This window comes from Culex pipiens, chromosome 2, assembly GCF_016801865.2.
Source record: "Culex pipiens pallens isolate TS chromosome 2, TS_CPP_V2, whole genome shotgun sequence".
Classification (NCBI taxonomy): domain Eukaryota; kingdom Metazoa; phylum Arthropoda; class Insecta; order Diptera; family Culicidae; genus Culex; species Culex pipiens.
This window is the reverse complement of record NC_068938.1, coordinates 66,997,463-67,012,860: the sequence shown is the minus strand read 5'-3', so window position 1 is coordinate 67,012,860 and position 15,398 is coordinate 66,997,463. Positions and strand designations below refer to the sequence as shown.

Sequence of the window (15,398 nt, the reverse complement as noted above, 5' to 3'; positions counted from 1 at the left end):
ATTTAACAGTGTACTTGTGAAATTTTTTCGCTGCTCAGATCAATATGGCGGACGAAAGCGACTTCAAAGACGGCGTGGAAGTTGTGGAAGAATTCGTGGTCGTTGAGTCCAGAGGAAGTGCAAGTGTTTAATTTGCTTAGTGAGTTTCATGTGCAGGTGGAAGTGATTTCAGCTTAAGTAAGCATTCGTTGTTTGTTCGAAAGATTAGTTCTGGATTTTTTTAAGCAAATCGTTATACGTTTCTTCTCAACAGATTATCAAGCGGTTGAAAGTGGAAGCTTTGGTCCAGCCACCTTTCTTGGCGGATGTTAAAACCGGTAAAACGGTATGGTTGTCTGCTTTTTCATAAACAATAATCCGGAAAATTTCTTTCCAGGGTCTTCCAGCGTTAACGTCTGAAGCGTTCCTCCCAGCGGTCGAGCCGGAGACGACGGCGCAAATCGATCATGAATTTTCATGAATCAAAAAACGTGATGTTTAATTCAACTCCACATGTTTGTAGATTCAACAAACATGTTTGTTGCACTGACCATAATGATAATTGGAATTACAAACAAGCTACGTTTGAATGGCAACGATCTCCTTTATCAACCCCACAATCATGTTAGGTTGAATTTGATAAACATGTTTGCCGGCCCTGAGATGACAATCATGTCTATGATTTGATTTTCTCAAGTTCCTAAGAATTCTTCGAATAATCGAGGATTCGGATATTCGAGTCACTGGAATGTACAGAGAAAACCTCGGAGAAAACAATGGTTTGCTAGCCACAACTTCAAGCCTGTATTTTTTCCAGTTTTTCAACATTCAAAATTATAAAAAAAATATTAATGATTTTAGTACGCCTGCCACGGACGCTCCCCAACCGGTTCAACGCGTTGTTTACATTTTAATCCTCGCTTTCCGACAGGCCTGAACCGTTCTATTGCAATCTGTCAAACTTTAAAATTTTAATGTGTCAAAAAATCAAGCTGTGTTGATGTTGATTAACTAAATCCAAGGATTTTTTCGCTTTATTTGCAAAAATGTGTCAATTTCCGGCTTTAAACGCATTCTAACAGTGCAGTTGGTGAAAATGTAGTTGAACTCGGGTCCAACAAAGTTCGGAACGCAAGATTATTCGCCGTCTCGACGGCGACCTTGAAGTAAACAAAAACAGCAGCAAACATGGAGGAGTCCCACCAGCATCTGGAACTTGGTCCCAGCGGAAGCGGGGGTCACCACCTGCAGGAGGACATGTCCAAGGGCGTACTGCGTACGATTCAGCACGTCGAGAACGGGACGCTGCACTTTATAACGATTCCTCCGGCGAATACGCGCGATCAGGAGTACATCGACAGTTCGCTGCTGGGGGCGGATTTTTCGAGCCATTTGCCGAACGGGTTGCTGGTGGACTATATTGGCGGGCCGGGATCGGGGACGGCGAGTGGGCAGTTTCATCAGCAGCTGGATCACCATGGGGGTGGTGGAGGGGGCATTCAAACGTATACGGCGGAAGATCTGCAGAATCTGGTCGAGGCGAGTTCGCTGCAGACGACGGAGAACGAGCGGAAGTTGTTTTTGCAGTTTGTGAACAAACCTCCCTCGCACGAGGCTCCGGTCATCGTGACGAATCCGAAGGATCAGATGAGTGGGTTGGGAGAGCACGATAAGCTGGGGGACTCGCAGTTGAGCCACATGCCGGTGACGTCCAGCGGTGGGTTTCTGCACTATCATCACCAGGATCAGCTGCTCAGTTCGACGCACGTTGGTAGCATGGACCATGGCGGGCACATTCAGCAGCAACAGCAGAGCCAGTCTCATCTGTCGTCGATTCATTCCATGCTTCAAGGCGACTGTTCGCCATCGAAGCTGTTTCACGTGACTTCGTCAAGCTCTAGTACAAACATTGCAATCAACCCGGTCACCAGCCAGAACTGCATCCAGATTCCACCGTTGACTCCGATTAAGCGGATCGAGTCGCCGAAGCGATACCTTGGCTATCAAATGGTACAAAATCAGCAGCAGCAGCAACAGCTGGCGGACGATAACTTCCTCTCGCGGGACGATCTGATGGAGTGCGAGCCGATTCGATCTGAGGATGAGGAGGAACTCGCAAGCAACCACTTCAACAACACCTATTTACCTCACAAGAAGCGACTGTCGAAGAAGCTCGGCGATGCACCGCCCAAAGGGGCCGCGGAGCAGTTCCACCGGGACTCGGTGATCGCCAACGACCATCACAACCAGGACAAAACCAGTCAACCGGTTCCGAGCGAAGCGGCAACGCCCAAAAAGAAAGCTTTCGCCTGCCAGCTGTGCAGCGATTCGTTCGACGACCAGCTGCAGTTCTTCACCCACCTCAAGGGCCACTACGAACCGGTGACCGCGGCCAGTCCGACCGACGACGGCAAGGCCAGCGATCCGAAGAAGAAGCCCAAGCTACCTCGCGTGAAGCACACGAAAAAGCTTAAAAACGACAAATCTTCCCGGATGACCGCGGAGGAAACGGTGCCGGTTGCGCAAGAACCACCTGCCCGCAGCTATCCGGCACCAATCCAGCCGGACGTGATCGTGGCAAACACTCAGCACCCCGCGCCGGAACCGGACAACCCGGGCGAGTTTAGCGAAACGGAGGACATGCTCGAGGGCATCCGGACGGCGGTGCAGAAGGTTCAGGAAGCGGTCGAGGACACCAACGACGGGCTGGGGAGTGGTGTGGGTGGGCGTTCGTCCAGTTGGTACCAGCAGCAAGAGCCGGTGCCGCCGCCAACGATTGAATTTAACGGCGATCTGGACACGCAGGAGATTCACATCAACGCCGGAAGCGATAACTTTGTGCTGTTCCTGAACAAGTCGGACTTTAACGAGGGTAAGTTTGAAGCTTGAGTTGCGTTGAAAGTAGATGTCACCACTATTTTCTTGGGCTTTTACAGATATCCTAGACCATCCCAATCAACAGCCGTCGCAGCATCACCAACCTCAGCACTCGATTCTCGCCAATCAACTCCAGCAGTCTACCCACGCCAACCCGACAACTCACGTGGATCAACCTTCCTACATTCTGGGTGGGACATCACCGGCGACGACGACGGAACAGCACCAACAAACCATCGGCGGGGACTGCGACATCCAGAACATCCAAATTCTGGGCTTCAGCTCGTCCGAGATCGACTTCAACCTGGCCTCGGCACCGCACCAGCTGAGTGAGCTGAACGGAGCAAAGCTACTGAAGGACGAGCAGCAATCGTTCGCCGGAAGTGACGACGACCAGCTGGAAGATTCGCGGGACGGAGAATTTTATCTGTCCGATGAGGAGGAGGAGGAGGTGGTCGTTGGATCGTCGGCTTACGATGATGAAGAGGAACAGATTGCGGTTGAGTCTAACGTGGGAGTGATTTCAGAGGTGCTGCCCGTGGTGAAAAAGAAAAAAGGTCGAAAGAAGACTGCTAGGGAGGTCGCGGTAGATCCGGAACAGCAGCAAGCTGGAAAGAAAGCAGGCAAGAAGTTCCTTTGCAGTGAATACGACTGTGATAAGCTGTTCAACTCCAAGACCGCCGTGCGTTATCACGAGTTGCAGCACAAAAACTTACGCCCGTTCAGCTGCCAGATTTGCTCTAAAAACTTCTTCACCTCGTCTGCATTAAAAGTCCATTCTCGCCTTCACACAGGAGAAAAACCATACAAATGTGAAGATTGCGGCCGCGCTTTCCGCCAATGGGGAGACATGAAATACCACCAGGCTTCGATCCATTCAACAGAGAAGAAAGAAATCTGCGAGTACTGCGGCAAGAAGTTCGCCCGTCGATATTCCCTAGTTTTACACCGGAAAATCCACCTGAACGAGAAAAACTATGTTTGCGATATCTGCAATAAGGCCTTCCGTGCCAGCTCGTACCTCCAGTCCCACCGCATGATCCACACGGGAGAGAAACCCTTCTCCTGTCCGGTCTGCAGTAAAAAGTTCCGCTGCGGAGGTGACATGAAGCGCCACCTCAAAACCCACGATCGCAAATCAACGCCCGGAAAGCAACCCTCACCCAAGTCGACGACACCCCGAGCCACGACGAAAAAGACCGCCACCGATGTGATAGACCTGACCAAGATCAAGAGTGAGAATCAGGCGAAGGTAATCCACGCTCCGCCGGTCGTGACCGTACTGGCGAAGGGCATCAATCACGCCGACGGTAAGGCCGATTCCGCTGGTGGCAGTAACCAACTGGTGTACCTTGCGACGACGGCGCCCGATCAGTTCCGGCGGCCGAACGAAACCGTACTGACGGACATGGGGCGGTGGTGAGCTGCGGCGGTGGGGCAATAATGTTTTATCTTTCATTTTACTTCTACTTGTTCCCTGTCGGAACGGATAAGCTGTATTGGTAGGATTACGGATGAACTATTTTATTCCTTTTTTGAATAAAATTGCGCACATTGCGCAGAATTGACAACAGGGTTTAGGTTGACAGCTTCGAAATTGCTCCTAACTGAGTTGCCGTTGAGTATGCCTCAATTACCTACGTCAATTTTAAATTTTCTTTATCCGTTTTTAGACTTTCTCACTAGATGTCCGTTTTGAGCAATGAGTTGTTTCACATTTGAACAAATATCAGCTTAATTTCTCACTAATGCGTCCTGCTCCCCAGTGAATTTGGGGTCCTCAGGAGGTTCAGATGAGGGTGTTGGTTCGTCTGGCTCGGATGGCATCGGTAAGATACAACTCTTCTTCAAAAGTCTCGTCAGGAGGTTCGCGGCGGTCTTCAGGTTGACGACCCGCCCCACTCCATCAGCTCCTGGATGAAGTTACACGATTCGGCCCATTTTCCAGCGGATAGGCGTTTGGTTTTTGTCCCGGATCACGACGCGTTGACCGACCTTAATCGGCACCGGTGGTTTCCAGCGCTTTGATCGCCCTTCAGCTTCCTCTGCGTCGTCTGCCATTGATTCAAACGGTTCATCGGCACGTCGGTGATGTCTAGGTCCGGAAGTTCGTGCAAAGATGATCAGGAAGTGTCCTGGTGTGAGCGGCTCCAGATTGTTCGGAGCTGTCTAACATCTGCGTCAGCGGCTTGGAATTTAGGCACGCTTCCACTTGTATCAGCAACGTGGCCATGTTCTCGTAGGAGAACAGATTGTTGCCGAGAACCTTCAGGAGATGAGTTTTAGCCGAACTTACCGCGGCCTCCCACAGTCCTCCAAAATGGGGAGCACCCGGAGGGTTAAAATGCCTCTGAATCTCCTTGGATACTCCTTGGATACTCTTCCTGGCAGCGAAGTTATCAGCGTTTCGTACATGGTGCACTTTGTACGTCGAGAAAGATGACCAGACCGTAGGGTCGGTGATCTTTCGGTGATGGTTTGCTGCTTTCACCATAGCTTCCATAGTACTGATTTCTTGGTGGAGGCTTCTCCGTCAGAAGTCTCATGACTACATTGTCCTTGTGGGTTCCAGTCTAGTGCTTCTCGCAAGATCGCGCTCAAATCCTTCCAATCAACGTAATTTGGTTGCTACTCCAACACCCCTCTATACTTACTTACTCATCAGATTTTTACGTTTGCTATGGACATAGACAAATTCCTAAAGCTGTTCCAGTCCCGTTTTACTACAGCACCTTGTTTGTCCTGAAAAGATAAGAATATTTAAATTGGCTAAATTTATCTATTGTCTAGGAACTTAAATCCTACGTCCGTGAAAGGGAAACGTCTTCAACTAGGTCGTCGTGTTGAACAGGTTTCTTGCTAGTTCCAACGTTAAGTTATGCTTTATTGATATGTTGCATAAAACATGTGACATATACAGACTCTACACTTGCACCATTTCCAGTGGTAGGGGCAGGGGGGGCAGAATGGACCATGGGGGCAGAACGGGCCACCCTTGGTTTTGGGCTTTAGAATGGATTTAGACCAACTGTAAGGCATGGGTCTTATAAAGGACGTCAAATAGCATCACCATACCGAAAACGACGTTTTAATTCATTGTATTTTTCGAATTATGAGCAAAAATGTAAATTTACTGACAAAACCACGCAAATGTTGTTTATTTCGAGGTTCTTAAATAAGCTTTCTGAAAAGTTGGATTGTTTGAAAAAGTTTGCTCAATGCTTATAACGTTACTAGATGCTACTACCAAAGTATACAAACAACAACGGAACCTTAAAATCATTTAGAGGCTTGGTGGTGGAAGTGTTAAATTAAAATCCACTTGGGGGCAGAATGGACCACCCTTTTCCTGCCTTATAAAAACAATCAAAAGTTATAAAATTTGAGCTAAACGGATTATTTCACTCCTGGTAGCTTCACAAATCACGTTTAATGCAACAAAAGTTGATTTTTTAGTTGTTTCGACGCTTAGTTGTAAAAATAGTGTCTTTTTTCGACATATTTACACTATTTTCAAAAATCTTTGTTTTTTTAAGTTACTATTTTTATAAAAGTGATCAAATTTCATGGAAACTATAATGGAAAGGTCCCTAAAGTAATTTCATATCACCCTTCAACGTTGTATTAGAAGAAATGACTTGTTTTCTAAGGTGGCCCATTCTGCCCCGCAGGGTGGTCCATTCTGCCCCGCACCCTGGAAAGTTAGTCGAAAAAACTTTTTTTTTAAAGTGGCTCAAAAATAGTTTTAAGTAAAATATTTTCATCAACCAAGTATACAACATTGAAGGGAACATTCCAAAGCATAAGCCTACTACACAGGATTCATAAGTTTTCATGTTTTTCTATGGTTTTTGGTGCATTTCCCTTAGGCGGTCCATTCTGCCCCCCCTGCCCCTATGCTTCTACCCTTTTGAAGTAACTGAAAAATATCTGCCTCTACAGAGGGTGATGTGCAATACTAAACCAAATCGGCTAAATCAAGGCAATTAAAAACCAACCCAGGAAGAACTCAGAGTGACCAGTCCAAACTTTACAGTTTCTTCGGACGACTGAAACCCGATGATCAAATCATTCTGAACGAACCAAACTTTAGTTAATCGGTTTTAATACTTTGCCGGTAGCTCGGAGCCGTGTCCAAATTTACTTGATGGCCGATGTGATCCAGTCGAGATTCTCGTAGAAGCGTGGATCGCTCATCTTCAGGGCCGATCTCTTGTACAGATAGTAGTACAGGGGTGAAACTGAAATCAACAAGTTCAAGTTAAAGTAGTTTATTTTGGTGAGCCGGATATTTCGCTTACACAATCTCTGGATGATGAAGAGCGCGGTCAGCGCCTTCGGCCACTGGAACAGGTAGGGCGATTTGTGATGGTCGACCACCTGCCAGGTGTGCAGCGAAATGCACAGGATAAAGTACATCATCGCGACCAGCAGCGGAACCCGGAACTTCTCGTACAGCAGGTGGGCCATTCCAGCCTGGAAGTTTTCAAATATATGATAGTAAAATTAAAAGTCGTCGAACTCAACTCTTCAAACCTGGTACACATAGGTCGAGTACAGGCTGAAGATGATCGCCGTAAAGGAAAGAATCAAACAGACATCCTGGGCCCTGCAAAGAGAAAAAAAAACACAACTCATGAAGGTCCTTTCCAGGAAAAATCGATATTTTCAAATCCGCCTACAAAAACAGAAAGATGATGGACACTTTGTCCCCGCGGGCCAGATACGAGAAGCTGTTGATGCCCAAATCGACGCACAGAAACACCAGCTGGAAGAACAGCAGCGAGGCGAACCGTTTGTACGACAGTTTGAACATTTTACGACCGGGGGAACTTTCAAATCCTTTTTCCAACCTGGAACGTCTCAGTAGGCGCACCAACACTGGCTGACGCGTATCCTTTTTCGACGTCCGCCTACGCAACAAAACATGATTGGTGTGGGTGGTGGTGTGTAGGGTGTTGGGTTGGGCGGCAAGGAGGACTCGCAGCAGCTGTTTGGGAAAATGAGATGGATTGAAGCGTGTGTGAGAGCGAGATGGAGAGCAAACAAATGCGAGTGAAAGAGGAATCGAGAAAGTCTGCTTTATCGACGCTCGTTGACGGGAGCCGTTTCCGGGATGGTAGTTGATTCAGCAGGTAATGTTGGCATGATATTGCGCGTTTGAATGTTATTGCGCGTTTCGACAAAAGCCTCCACGAGTTTCTACACAGCAAATTGGGTACTAAAGTACAGATTGTCAAGGCAAACAGATTGGCCAATGTTTGACAGATCCAAACGCGCTGGACACCAACCGCCCTTTACGCCCAGCAAAACTGGCAGTGTTGCAAGCGCAAAACATACGTTGCCAGAGCCGATTTATTTAGCATCGACCAATCTGTCTCCCTTGACAATCTGTATACTAAAGCCCTATGTAAATTTTTATGTACAACGGTAAAAAACACGATTAAAAACCATTTCTGATCACTTTTTTTCATTTTAATGCAAAAAAAAATTGGCAAGACAACATTTTTTCGATGGATTAACTATGGTTCCCTTGGAACGAGCTGTCAAGTAGGAACTTTTCTGTCAAGAAGACCGCGAGGTTAATTTTTCAAAATTGATTTAAAAATCCATTTTAAACTCTTTGTGGTCGTACAAAGGGTCATTGTTCTCAGAAAAATAAGCTTTATCGCTGTAAACAATAATATCAGCAATCTAAGCTTCATTTTAGGACCCAATTCTGATGTTCGTTTTCAGTTGATATTTGCTGAAAACTGCACTACTGAAATTTTCAGTTAGTTTTTCGCTGATCTTCAGCTGTCAAAGTTTGCTGAAATTTCTGCAAGTTTTCATTTACTAAAAATTTCAGTAGTGCAGATTTCAGTAAATTTAACTGAATTCAGTAATGAGAAATTGGTGTGTAGAGTACACGAAACCTCCATTGGTTTGAAAAAATATTATACCGTCCAAACCCCATTTAGTCAAATTTGAATAGTTGTATAACAAAATGCATTCTTCCAATATTTCATCACCGCCATCTTGGACTTAATCATTCTAAATCACTTTAGCGTAGTTAAGGGCTCAATAAAAAAATAAGACAACAAACTTTTTTTTGTGATTCGATTATCCGAATAAATTTTTCCCAATGCATTCGGATTATCGAGTCTGGGCCAAGCCTGGTCTTGACCTCGGTCTGGACTGTAATTTGAATTTGCCTTTGTGAATGCGACTGAAAATTAAAAATATTTAAATAATTTAGCATTTTGTACAATAATATTGAAAATCCAGAATGGCCTCATGAGGCCGAATCCAAAGCCGAATCTCAAATGATCTTGAAATAAAAAGAACGGTTTAGTTTTTTTTTCTTTTCTCAAAATGAAGTAAACCATAGGGAAAAGCCTAACATAAAATCTGACAGAAAATTCAAAGCTGAAAAAATAGAATTCAACAACTATGGTTGCCTTGGAAAGAGCTGTCAAGTACGGTCAAGTAGGACCTTTTCTGTCAAAATTGTGAAGGCAGACAAAAATCAAAATACGAGCGCAATCTGTCAAAGCCTGTTGTGCCACAGGCTGATGTACACGCTTACGTCGAACCACTACAATTTGTTACGGCGCAACAGATTTTTCGCGCAACAGAAGAGATGCGCATTTCGGTTTGGTGGTGCGCGGATTATAAGTGTCGTGAATTTAAGTTTTCAAAATTGGTTAATAAGTCCATTTTCAACCCATTGTGGTCGGGGGGTCAATAGTTCTCAGAAAACTAAGCTTTATCGTTGTTAAAAATAATATCACAATATTAAGCTTAATTTTAGGAACCAATTCCACCAGTTTTAAAAATCTGAAATTTAGAAATTCAATCGTAGAAATATCCAAAATTCAATACTTCAAAAAATTATATTAAGTATTCTGGATAATCAAATCACGAAATTTCTATTTTTCTCAAATTTGGGTTTCAATTTTAAAATTTTACTCCAAATGTGCTCTAAATTTATCTGATTTTCTATATATGAGATATTTAAGAATTTGAAAAATGAATAATTTAGAAATTGAATAATTTTGAAATTAAAGAAGCTATTACACTACGGCAAACAAACATACAAACTCGCACTTTTTGACAGTTTGCCTGCTATTTTTGTTTGTCTGGACTTGTTTGTACAAACGTCAGCCTGCATACATTTTGCCTTGTTTGCGAGTGTGCCGCAAATGGATCAACTATGGTCCCCTTGGAACGAGCTGTCAAGTAGGAGCTTTTCTGTCAAGAAGGACCGCGAGGTTAATTTTTCAAAATTGATTTTAAAATCCATTTTAAACTCTTTGTGGTCGTACAAAAGGACATTATACTCAGAAAAATAAGCTTTATCGCTGTAAACAATAATATCAGCAATCTAAGCTTCATTTTAGGACCCAATTGTTCCGTTTTTGTATTAAGAGGCAGTATTTGTAAATTCTGCTCGGTTTGTTCTAGAGGTCGTATCGAGGTGCTCCGATTTGGATGAAACTTTCAGGGTTTGTTTGTCTATACAAGAGATGAACTCATGCCAAATATGAGCCCTCTACGACAAAGGGAAGTGGGGTAAAACGGGCATTGAAGTTTGAGGTCCAAAACACATGAAAAAACTTAAAATTTCTCGCATTTCTGTAAAACTTCATCAATTCCAGTTCTCTTAGATGTATTCGAATGGTCTTTTGAAGCCCTTTAAAATGTGCTATAGACATCCAGGATTGGTTTAAATTTTTCTCATAGCTTTTGCAAATTACTGTTAAAAATGGATTTTTATAAAACCTTAATAACTTTTTGCAACAGCCTCCAACACCCATACTCCCATAGGTCAAAAGTTAGGGAATTACATGGACTATAAGCCTACGGTATTAACTTTTTGGCCAATCGCAGTTTTTCTCATAGTTTTACGATTTTTCTAGAACAAACATTTTACAACGGTAATTTTTGCCCTGTAGGCCAAGAAGACGGCACTTTTTGGTCTCAATTTTGTCATATTCGGAATCCTCGGACAATTTCACGTAAGTTAGAAGTATTGGAGTTATAATTTTGATTTAAAAAAATAATTAAATAAAACATTTTTGAAAAAAGAAATAGATCTTATTTACCCTATGATCAATACGTCAAATGCTGTAGGGGAGAGTGGGGAGACTTGATCCCCTTTTTTTGTATCGCACATAACTCTGTCAATTTCTCACAAAACTATAAACTTTTTGCATGAATTGAAAGCTTAAACATTCATCTATATTTGGCTAATAAGGGTATTTCATCAGATGAACTCTTCGAATCATGCCAAGCGTTTTAAAAAAATATTTTAAACCGGCCTTTTTAAAATGATAGGGGTAACTTGATCCCCCTTTCAACATTTTGAAGAAATCTTAAGCAAAATGTTTCTTATTCATCCAAACTTTTAATTTTCTATAAGTTACAGCAATTTCACATAAAACCTGTACGTTTATGTTCAAAATATAACAAGTTTAGTATGTAAAATATATAAAAACTTAAAATATTATTTTTTAGACCAAAATTAAGCATGTTTACAAAAGTTGGAAATTTTTGTTTATAAAACTTTTGAAAAAAGGTTCAAACTACAGTAAGTTCTGTACAACTATACTAAAGGAAACTATGTATGAAAACCCAGCCCAATTAATTAATCTTGAGGCTGATTCCAGTGACTGTAAAAATGCAGGGGTCAAGTCTCCCTAAACGCACTTTTTTAAACAATTGATTGTAAAAATAGTATGACGATAAATTTAACATCAAATGCGTAAGGGTTTTGAAGTTGATTAGTTTATCAAACAACTCATGCATAAAAAATATTTTTTGAATAATTTTTGAGTGTTTTCTATACATATCAAAACAAAGAAAAAAAGATCTCTTGGAAGTTTTTTGCAGCTCGTTTTAGAAAAATGTGTGTAACTCAATCTAAACATTTTTAATTTTTTTTCTTTGTTTTCTACAATGAGTTTTAGTTAATTTCGCACAACTTTCTAGAACAAAGCTAATTGTTTTACCCACATGCTGACGAGATACAGGCTTGGGATCAAGTGTCCCCGGGGATCAAGTCTCCCCACTCTCCCCTATCAAGTAGGCGAAAACTTGTTTTACCCCTAATCCGACAAAATTCTAAATAATATTTTAATTAATTCTAAATGGCATTTTTTTAAATCAAATTCAAAATTCCAACACCTCAATCTAACGTAAAATTTTCTGAGGATTCCGAATATGACAAAATTGAGACCAAAAAGTGCCGTCTTCTTAGCCTACAGGGCAAAAATTACCGTTGTAAAAAGTTTGTTCTAGAAAAATCGTAAAACTATGAGAAAAACTGCGATTGGCCAAAAAGTTAATACCGTAGGCTTATAGTCCATATAATTCCCTAACTTTTGACCTATGGGACTATGGGTGTTGGAGGCTGTTGCAAAAAGTTATTAAGGTTTTAAAAAAATCCATTTTTAACAGTAATTTGCAAAAGCTATGAGAAAAAGTCAAACCAATCCTGGATGTCTATAGCACATTTTAAAGGGCGTCAAAAGACCTTTCGAATGCATCTAAGAGAACTGGAATCGATGAAGTTTTACGGAAATGCGAGCAATTTTAAGATTTTTCATGTTTTTTTTACCTCAAACTTCAATGCCCGTTTTACCCCACTTCCCTTTGTCGTAGAGGGCTCATATTTGGCATGAGTTCATCTCATGTATAGACAAACAAACCCTGAAAGTTTCATCCAAATCGGAGCATCTCGATACGACCTGTTTCACATCGGTGAAAAACTCGCTCTTAATGTTTTTATTTCATTTCTTGTTTGATTTTAACTTCATGAATTTTTAAATATGTTTTCCCCTTTGGAGCTGGCCAATTTTATCAATAAATTTTAACGGAGGCCTCGGTCCTTCCCCTCGACGGAGGCAGAGAAAAAAAGCGCACCTGCGAAGTCGCGAAAACCCCAACTGCGCCAGCGCCCTACCTTCCTCTCAAACTGATAAACCCGTCACTCCGCGTTTGTTTTGACAGCACGAAAACGGTTGGCAATCCTGCGCTGGGACGTGACGTCACCGCTGTCATCGAGCCGCCAAGTTCTTTTCTGTCCCACGTTTCATGGGCATCAAGTTTACCACTTTGAACGAGTGCTAAAATTTCGCCAAAATGAAGTGAGTTTCGAGCGTTTGGCGGCCCAAATGGTGCCGGCCGGGACCGTTTCTGCGGGGAACTAATCGATGGTGTTGATTTCGTTTTCAGGATCGGCCTGTGCGCGTTCAGCGGATTCAAAATTTACCCCGCCAGCGGTAAAACACTGGTCAAAGCCGATGGCAAGGTGAGTGTGTGTGAGGGAAATGTTTCGGAGATGGTTCCTTCCGGGGGGTTGAGTGGAGTGAAGATTAAGGAAAAGTTACGGATTTCAGTGACATGGGAATGTTTGGGTCCGTCCCAATGTGAGTTTAGTGACAAATTATTCGTTAAAAGAATCACCAAAATGTTGCTTTCGACGGGTTTGTTGATAGTCGTCAAACCTAACCTACTTATGTTTGCTCCATGGTGTCAACACAACTCCCGGTCGCTTGCTCTTAAAAGACACGTCAAAAACGAGTAATTTTACATGCGATCTTTGTAGAAAAACTTACTCTCGAATCGATATGTGAAAAGCCATGTTGAACATGTTAAACTTTCGTGAATTTTGTAAATTCGCATGGTATCAGTCTAATAAAAATCGAATTCAATTTGTAATGACTACGCATCGAATTGAAGTGGGAATCACACTTCTTCATTGGAGAATTTTAAATTTCTCTGCAATGAGATCAATCTTTTGGAAAGTTTCTTCTTGCAATAATGATTAAATACAAAAAAAAAGCATGTTTTCAGCATGCTCTTTGACGAACGGCTACAAACAGGGTTACAAAGTCAAAATTTTAAAAATCTGGCCAAGTATTGGTGAACATTCTGTCAGACGAAAATCTAAAAATTCTGAATTGTGAAGGGGAGGTAGGATATGAATTAATTCAAAAGTTTGTAGAATTCAGATGGTTTAACTGATTTTATGGCCTCAGGAGTTTTGAATTTAAATTTTTTTTTTTAAAGAAAAACACATTTGAAGTTTCAAGAATTTCTATTAAATTCGTTCATTTTAATCAAAAAGTTTTCAAAATGGCCATAAAGTGAAAAATCTGGCAAATTCTGTTAATATCTGGCACAGAGAAGGATGAATCTTTATTCTAAAATACGAATAACATACAAACGGAAACACACTGAGTTTGGTAGAGAAGAGTTCAAAACACTTCAAGAAGTAGTTACATTTTTTTTAAGTTTTAAACATTAGTTAACTATAATTGAAAAAGCATAACAACAGCACTAAACCAAACCCCTACGTCTTTTCTCCCACCCCGCAGACCTTCACCTTCATCAACAAGAAATGCGAGCGTTCCTTCCTGATGAAGCGCAACCCGCGCAAGGTGAAATGGACCGTGCTGTACAGAAGGAAGCACAAGAAGGGCATCGTCGAGGAGGCCACCAAGAAGCGCTCCCGCCGCACCCAGAAGTTCCAGCGCGCCATCGTCGGTGCCTCCATCACCGACATCATGGCCAAGCGTAACATGAAGCCGGAGGTGCGCAAGGCCCAGCGGGACCAGGCCATCAAGTAAGTGCTTTCAGCTCTTTCCCCTACCATTAATACAGTAGAGTGCCTCCCTGCGCGTTTAAACGCCGAACTTCGGTGGCGTTTAGAAGAAAAGGGACCAAGGCCACAGCAATATGTGCTCGTTTTGTTCACCTGGGCTCCGTAACGGTCTTGCTACTAGAGATCGCTTTGCGGGTCCGCTCTTTCAAAATGAGACATAACATTTAATCGTCTCCTCCAACGTGCCAGGAAGCTCTTACTAACCGCGACATTTCCGTCTCCTCTTCCAGGGTCGCCAAGGAAGCCAAGAAGGCCAAGCAGGCCGAGAAGAAGGTGACGAAGGCGCCGGCCGCGAAACAGCAAAAGACCAAGGCCGCCAAGGTGTCCCAGAAGGCTGCCCCACGCGTCGGAGGCAAGCGATAAGGCGGTCGTTGAGTGGTGAACCTTGCGCGCGCGTGTGTTCAGCTTGCTGAAGTCGGAGGATTAAATACAAAGAAAATAAACAAAAAAAAAACTCTACATAAAAATTAACTCAACTCTGTTTCTGACCCGAAATGACGACGCTGAAGAAGTCCCAAAGAAATAAATTGAAAGGGGGGGATGAATAAAATCAAATTGTTCATGAAGTTTCCCGATTAGGCAGGAGGCTTTCTACGAACTTTTGACCGTGAGTACAGGAAGTGTCCAAAACACGACGTCAAGAGTGCATCGACCATGTTCCCATAGATAGTCGGCACTTCTCGGACATAACCGACGTCAGAACCTACCGTGGCGCAGCCATTGCTGGTGGCAAAGCTACGCCAACGTCTGTCCGAGGTCAACAAGGTCCGGTATAGCCACCCGCAGCGGTATAATCAGGAGCGGCTCAAGGCTAAAGATCGCTACCTAGTACGTGCGGGAACTCGAAGCTGTGTTTCCAGACGAGAATGAGCTCGCCGTAACCCCTCTGGAG

General features: G+C 43.1%; 3 protein-coding genes across 3 annotated transcripts; 2 read left to right on the top strand and 1 right to left on the bottom strand.

Moving 5' to 3' along the window:
• The first annotated feature begins 956 nt into the window (after positions 1–956).
• On the top strand, positions 957–4,427 carry LOC120414101 (uncharacterized). Its single transcript, XM_039575124.2, has 2 exons — positions 957–2,851; positions 2,916–4,427. The coding sequence occupies exons 1-2, from the start codon at positions 1,168–1,170 to the stop codon at positions 4,277–4,279; spliced, it is 3,048 nt and encodes a 1,015-aa protein (XP_039431058.1). The 5' UTR covers positions 957–1,167; the 3' UTR covers positions 4,280–4,427.
• A 2,553-nt stretch (positions 4,428–6,980) lies between these two features.
• LOC120414091 (transmembrane protein 138) lies at positions 6,981–7,718 on the bottom strand. The gene is made up of 4 exons (XM_039575114.2): positions 7,539–7,718; positions 7,393–7,465; positions 7,158–7,332; positions 6,981–7,097 (listed from the first exon to the last, which is right to left on the bottom strand). Exons 1-4 carry the CDS (start codon positions 7,670–7,672, stop codon positions 6,997–6,999), a joined length of 483 nt encoding a protein of 160 aa, XP_039431048.1. The 5' UTR covers positions 7,673–7,718; the 3' UTR covers positions 6,981–6,996.
• Positions 7,719–12,867: 5,149 nt separating this feature from the next.
• Positions 12,868–14,977, top strand: LOC120414102 (60S ribosomal protein L24). Its single transcript, XM_039575125.2, has 4 exons — positions 12,868–12,986; positions 13,075–13,150; positions 14,220–14,467; positions 14,737–14,977. Exons 1-4 carry the CDS (start codon positions 12,982–12,984, stop codon positions 14,867–14,869), a joined length of 462 nt encoding a protein of 153 aa, XP_039431059.1. The 5' UTR covers positions 12,868–12,981; the 3' UTR covers positions 14,870–14,977.
• The last annotated feature ends 421 nt before the right edge of the window (positions 14,978–15,398 follow it).

What these genes read in the sequence shown, in the direction of transcription:
- LOC120414102 (XM_039575125.2), top strand. An exon ending in TGGTCAAAGCCGATGGCAAG is followed by an intron (nt 13,151 to 14,219) that starts GTGAGTGTGTGT and finishes CCCACCCCGCAG; the next exon opens with ACCTTCACCTTCATCAACAA. An exon ending in CAGCGGGACCAGGCCATCAA is followed by an intron (nt 14,468 to 14,736) that starts GTAAGTGCTTTC and finishes CTCCTCTTCCAG; the next exon opens with GGTCGCCAAGGAAGCCAAGA.
- LOC120414091 (XM_039575114.2), bottom strand. Translation starts at nt 7,672, where the DNA reads ATGTTCAAACTGTCGTACAAACGGTTCGCCTCGCTGCTGTTCTTCCAG. An exon ending in TCCATCATCTTTCTGTTTTT is followed by an intron (nt 7,466 to 7,538) that starts GTAGGCGGATTT and finishes TTCTCTTTGCAG; the next exon opens with GGCCCAGGATGTCTGTTTGA. An exon ending in ACTCGACCTATGTGTACCAG is followed by an intron (nt 7,333 to 7,392) that starts GTTTGAAGAGTT and finishes GAAAACTTCCAG; the next exon opens with GCTGGAATGGCCCACCTGCT.
- LOC120414101 (XM_039575124.2), top strand. Translation starts at nt 1,168, where the DNA reads ATGGAGGAGTCCCACCAGCATCTGGAACTTGGTCCCAGCGGAAGCGGG. An exon ending in CAAGTCGGACTTTAACGAGG is followed by an intron (nt 2,852 to 2,915) that starts GTAAGTTTGAAG and finishes GGGCTTTTACAG; the next exon opens with ATATCCTAGACCATCCCAAT.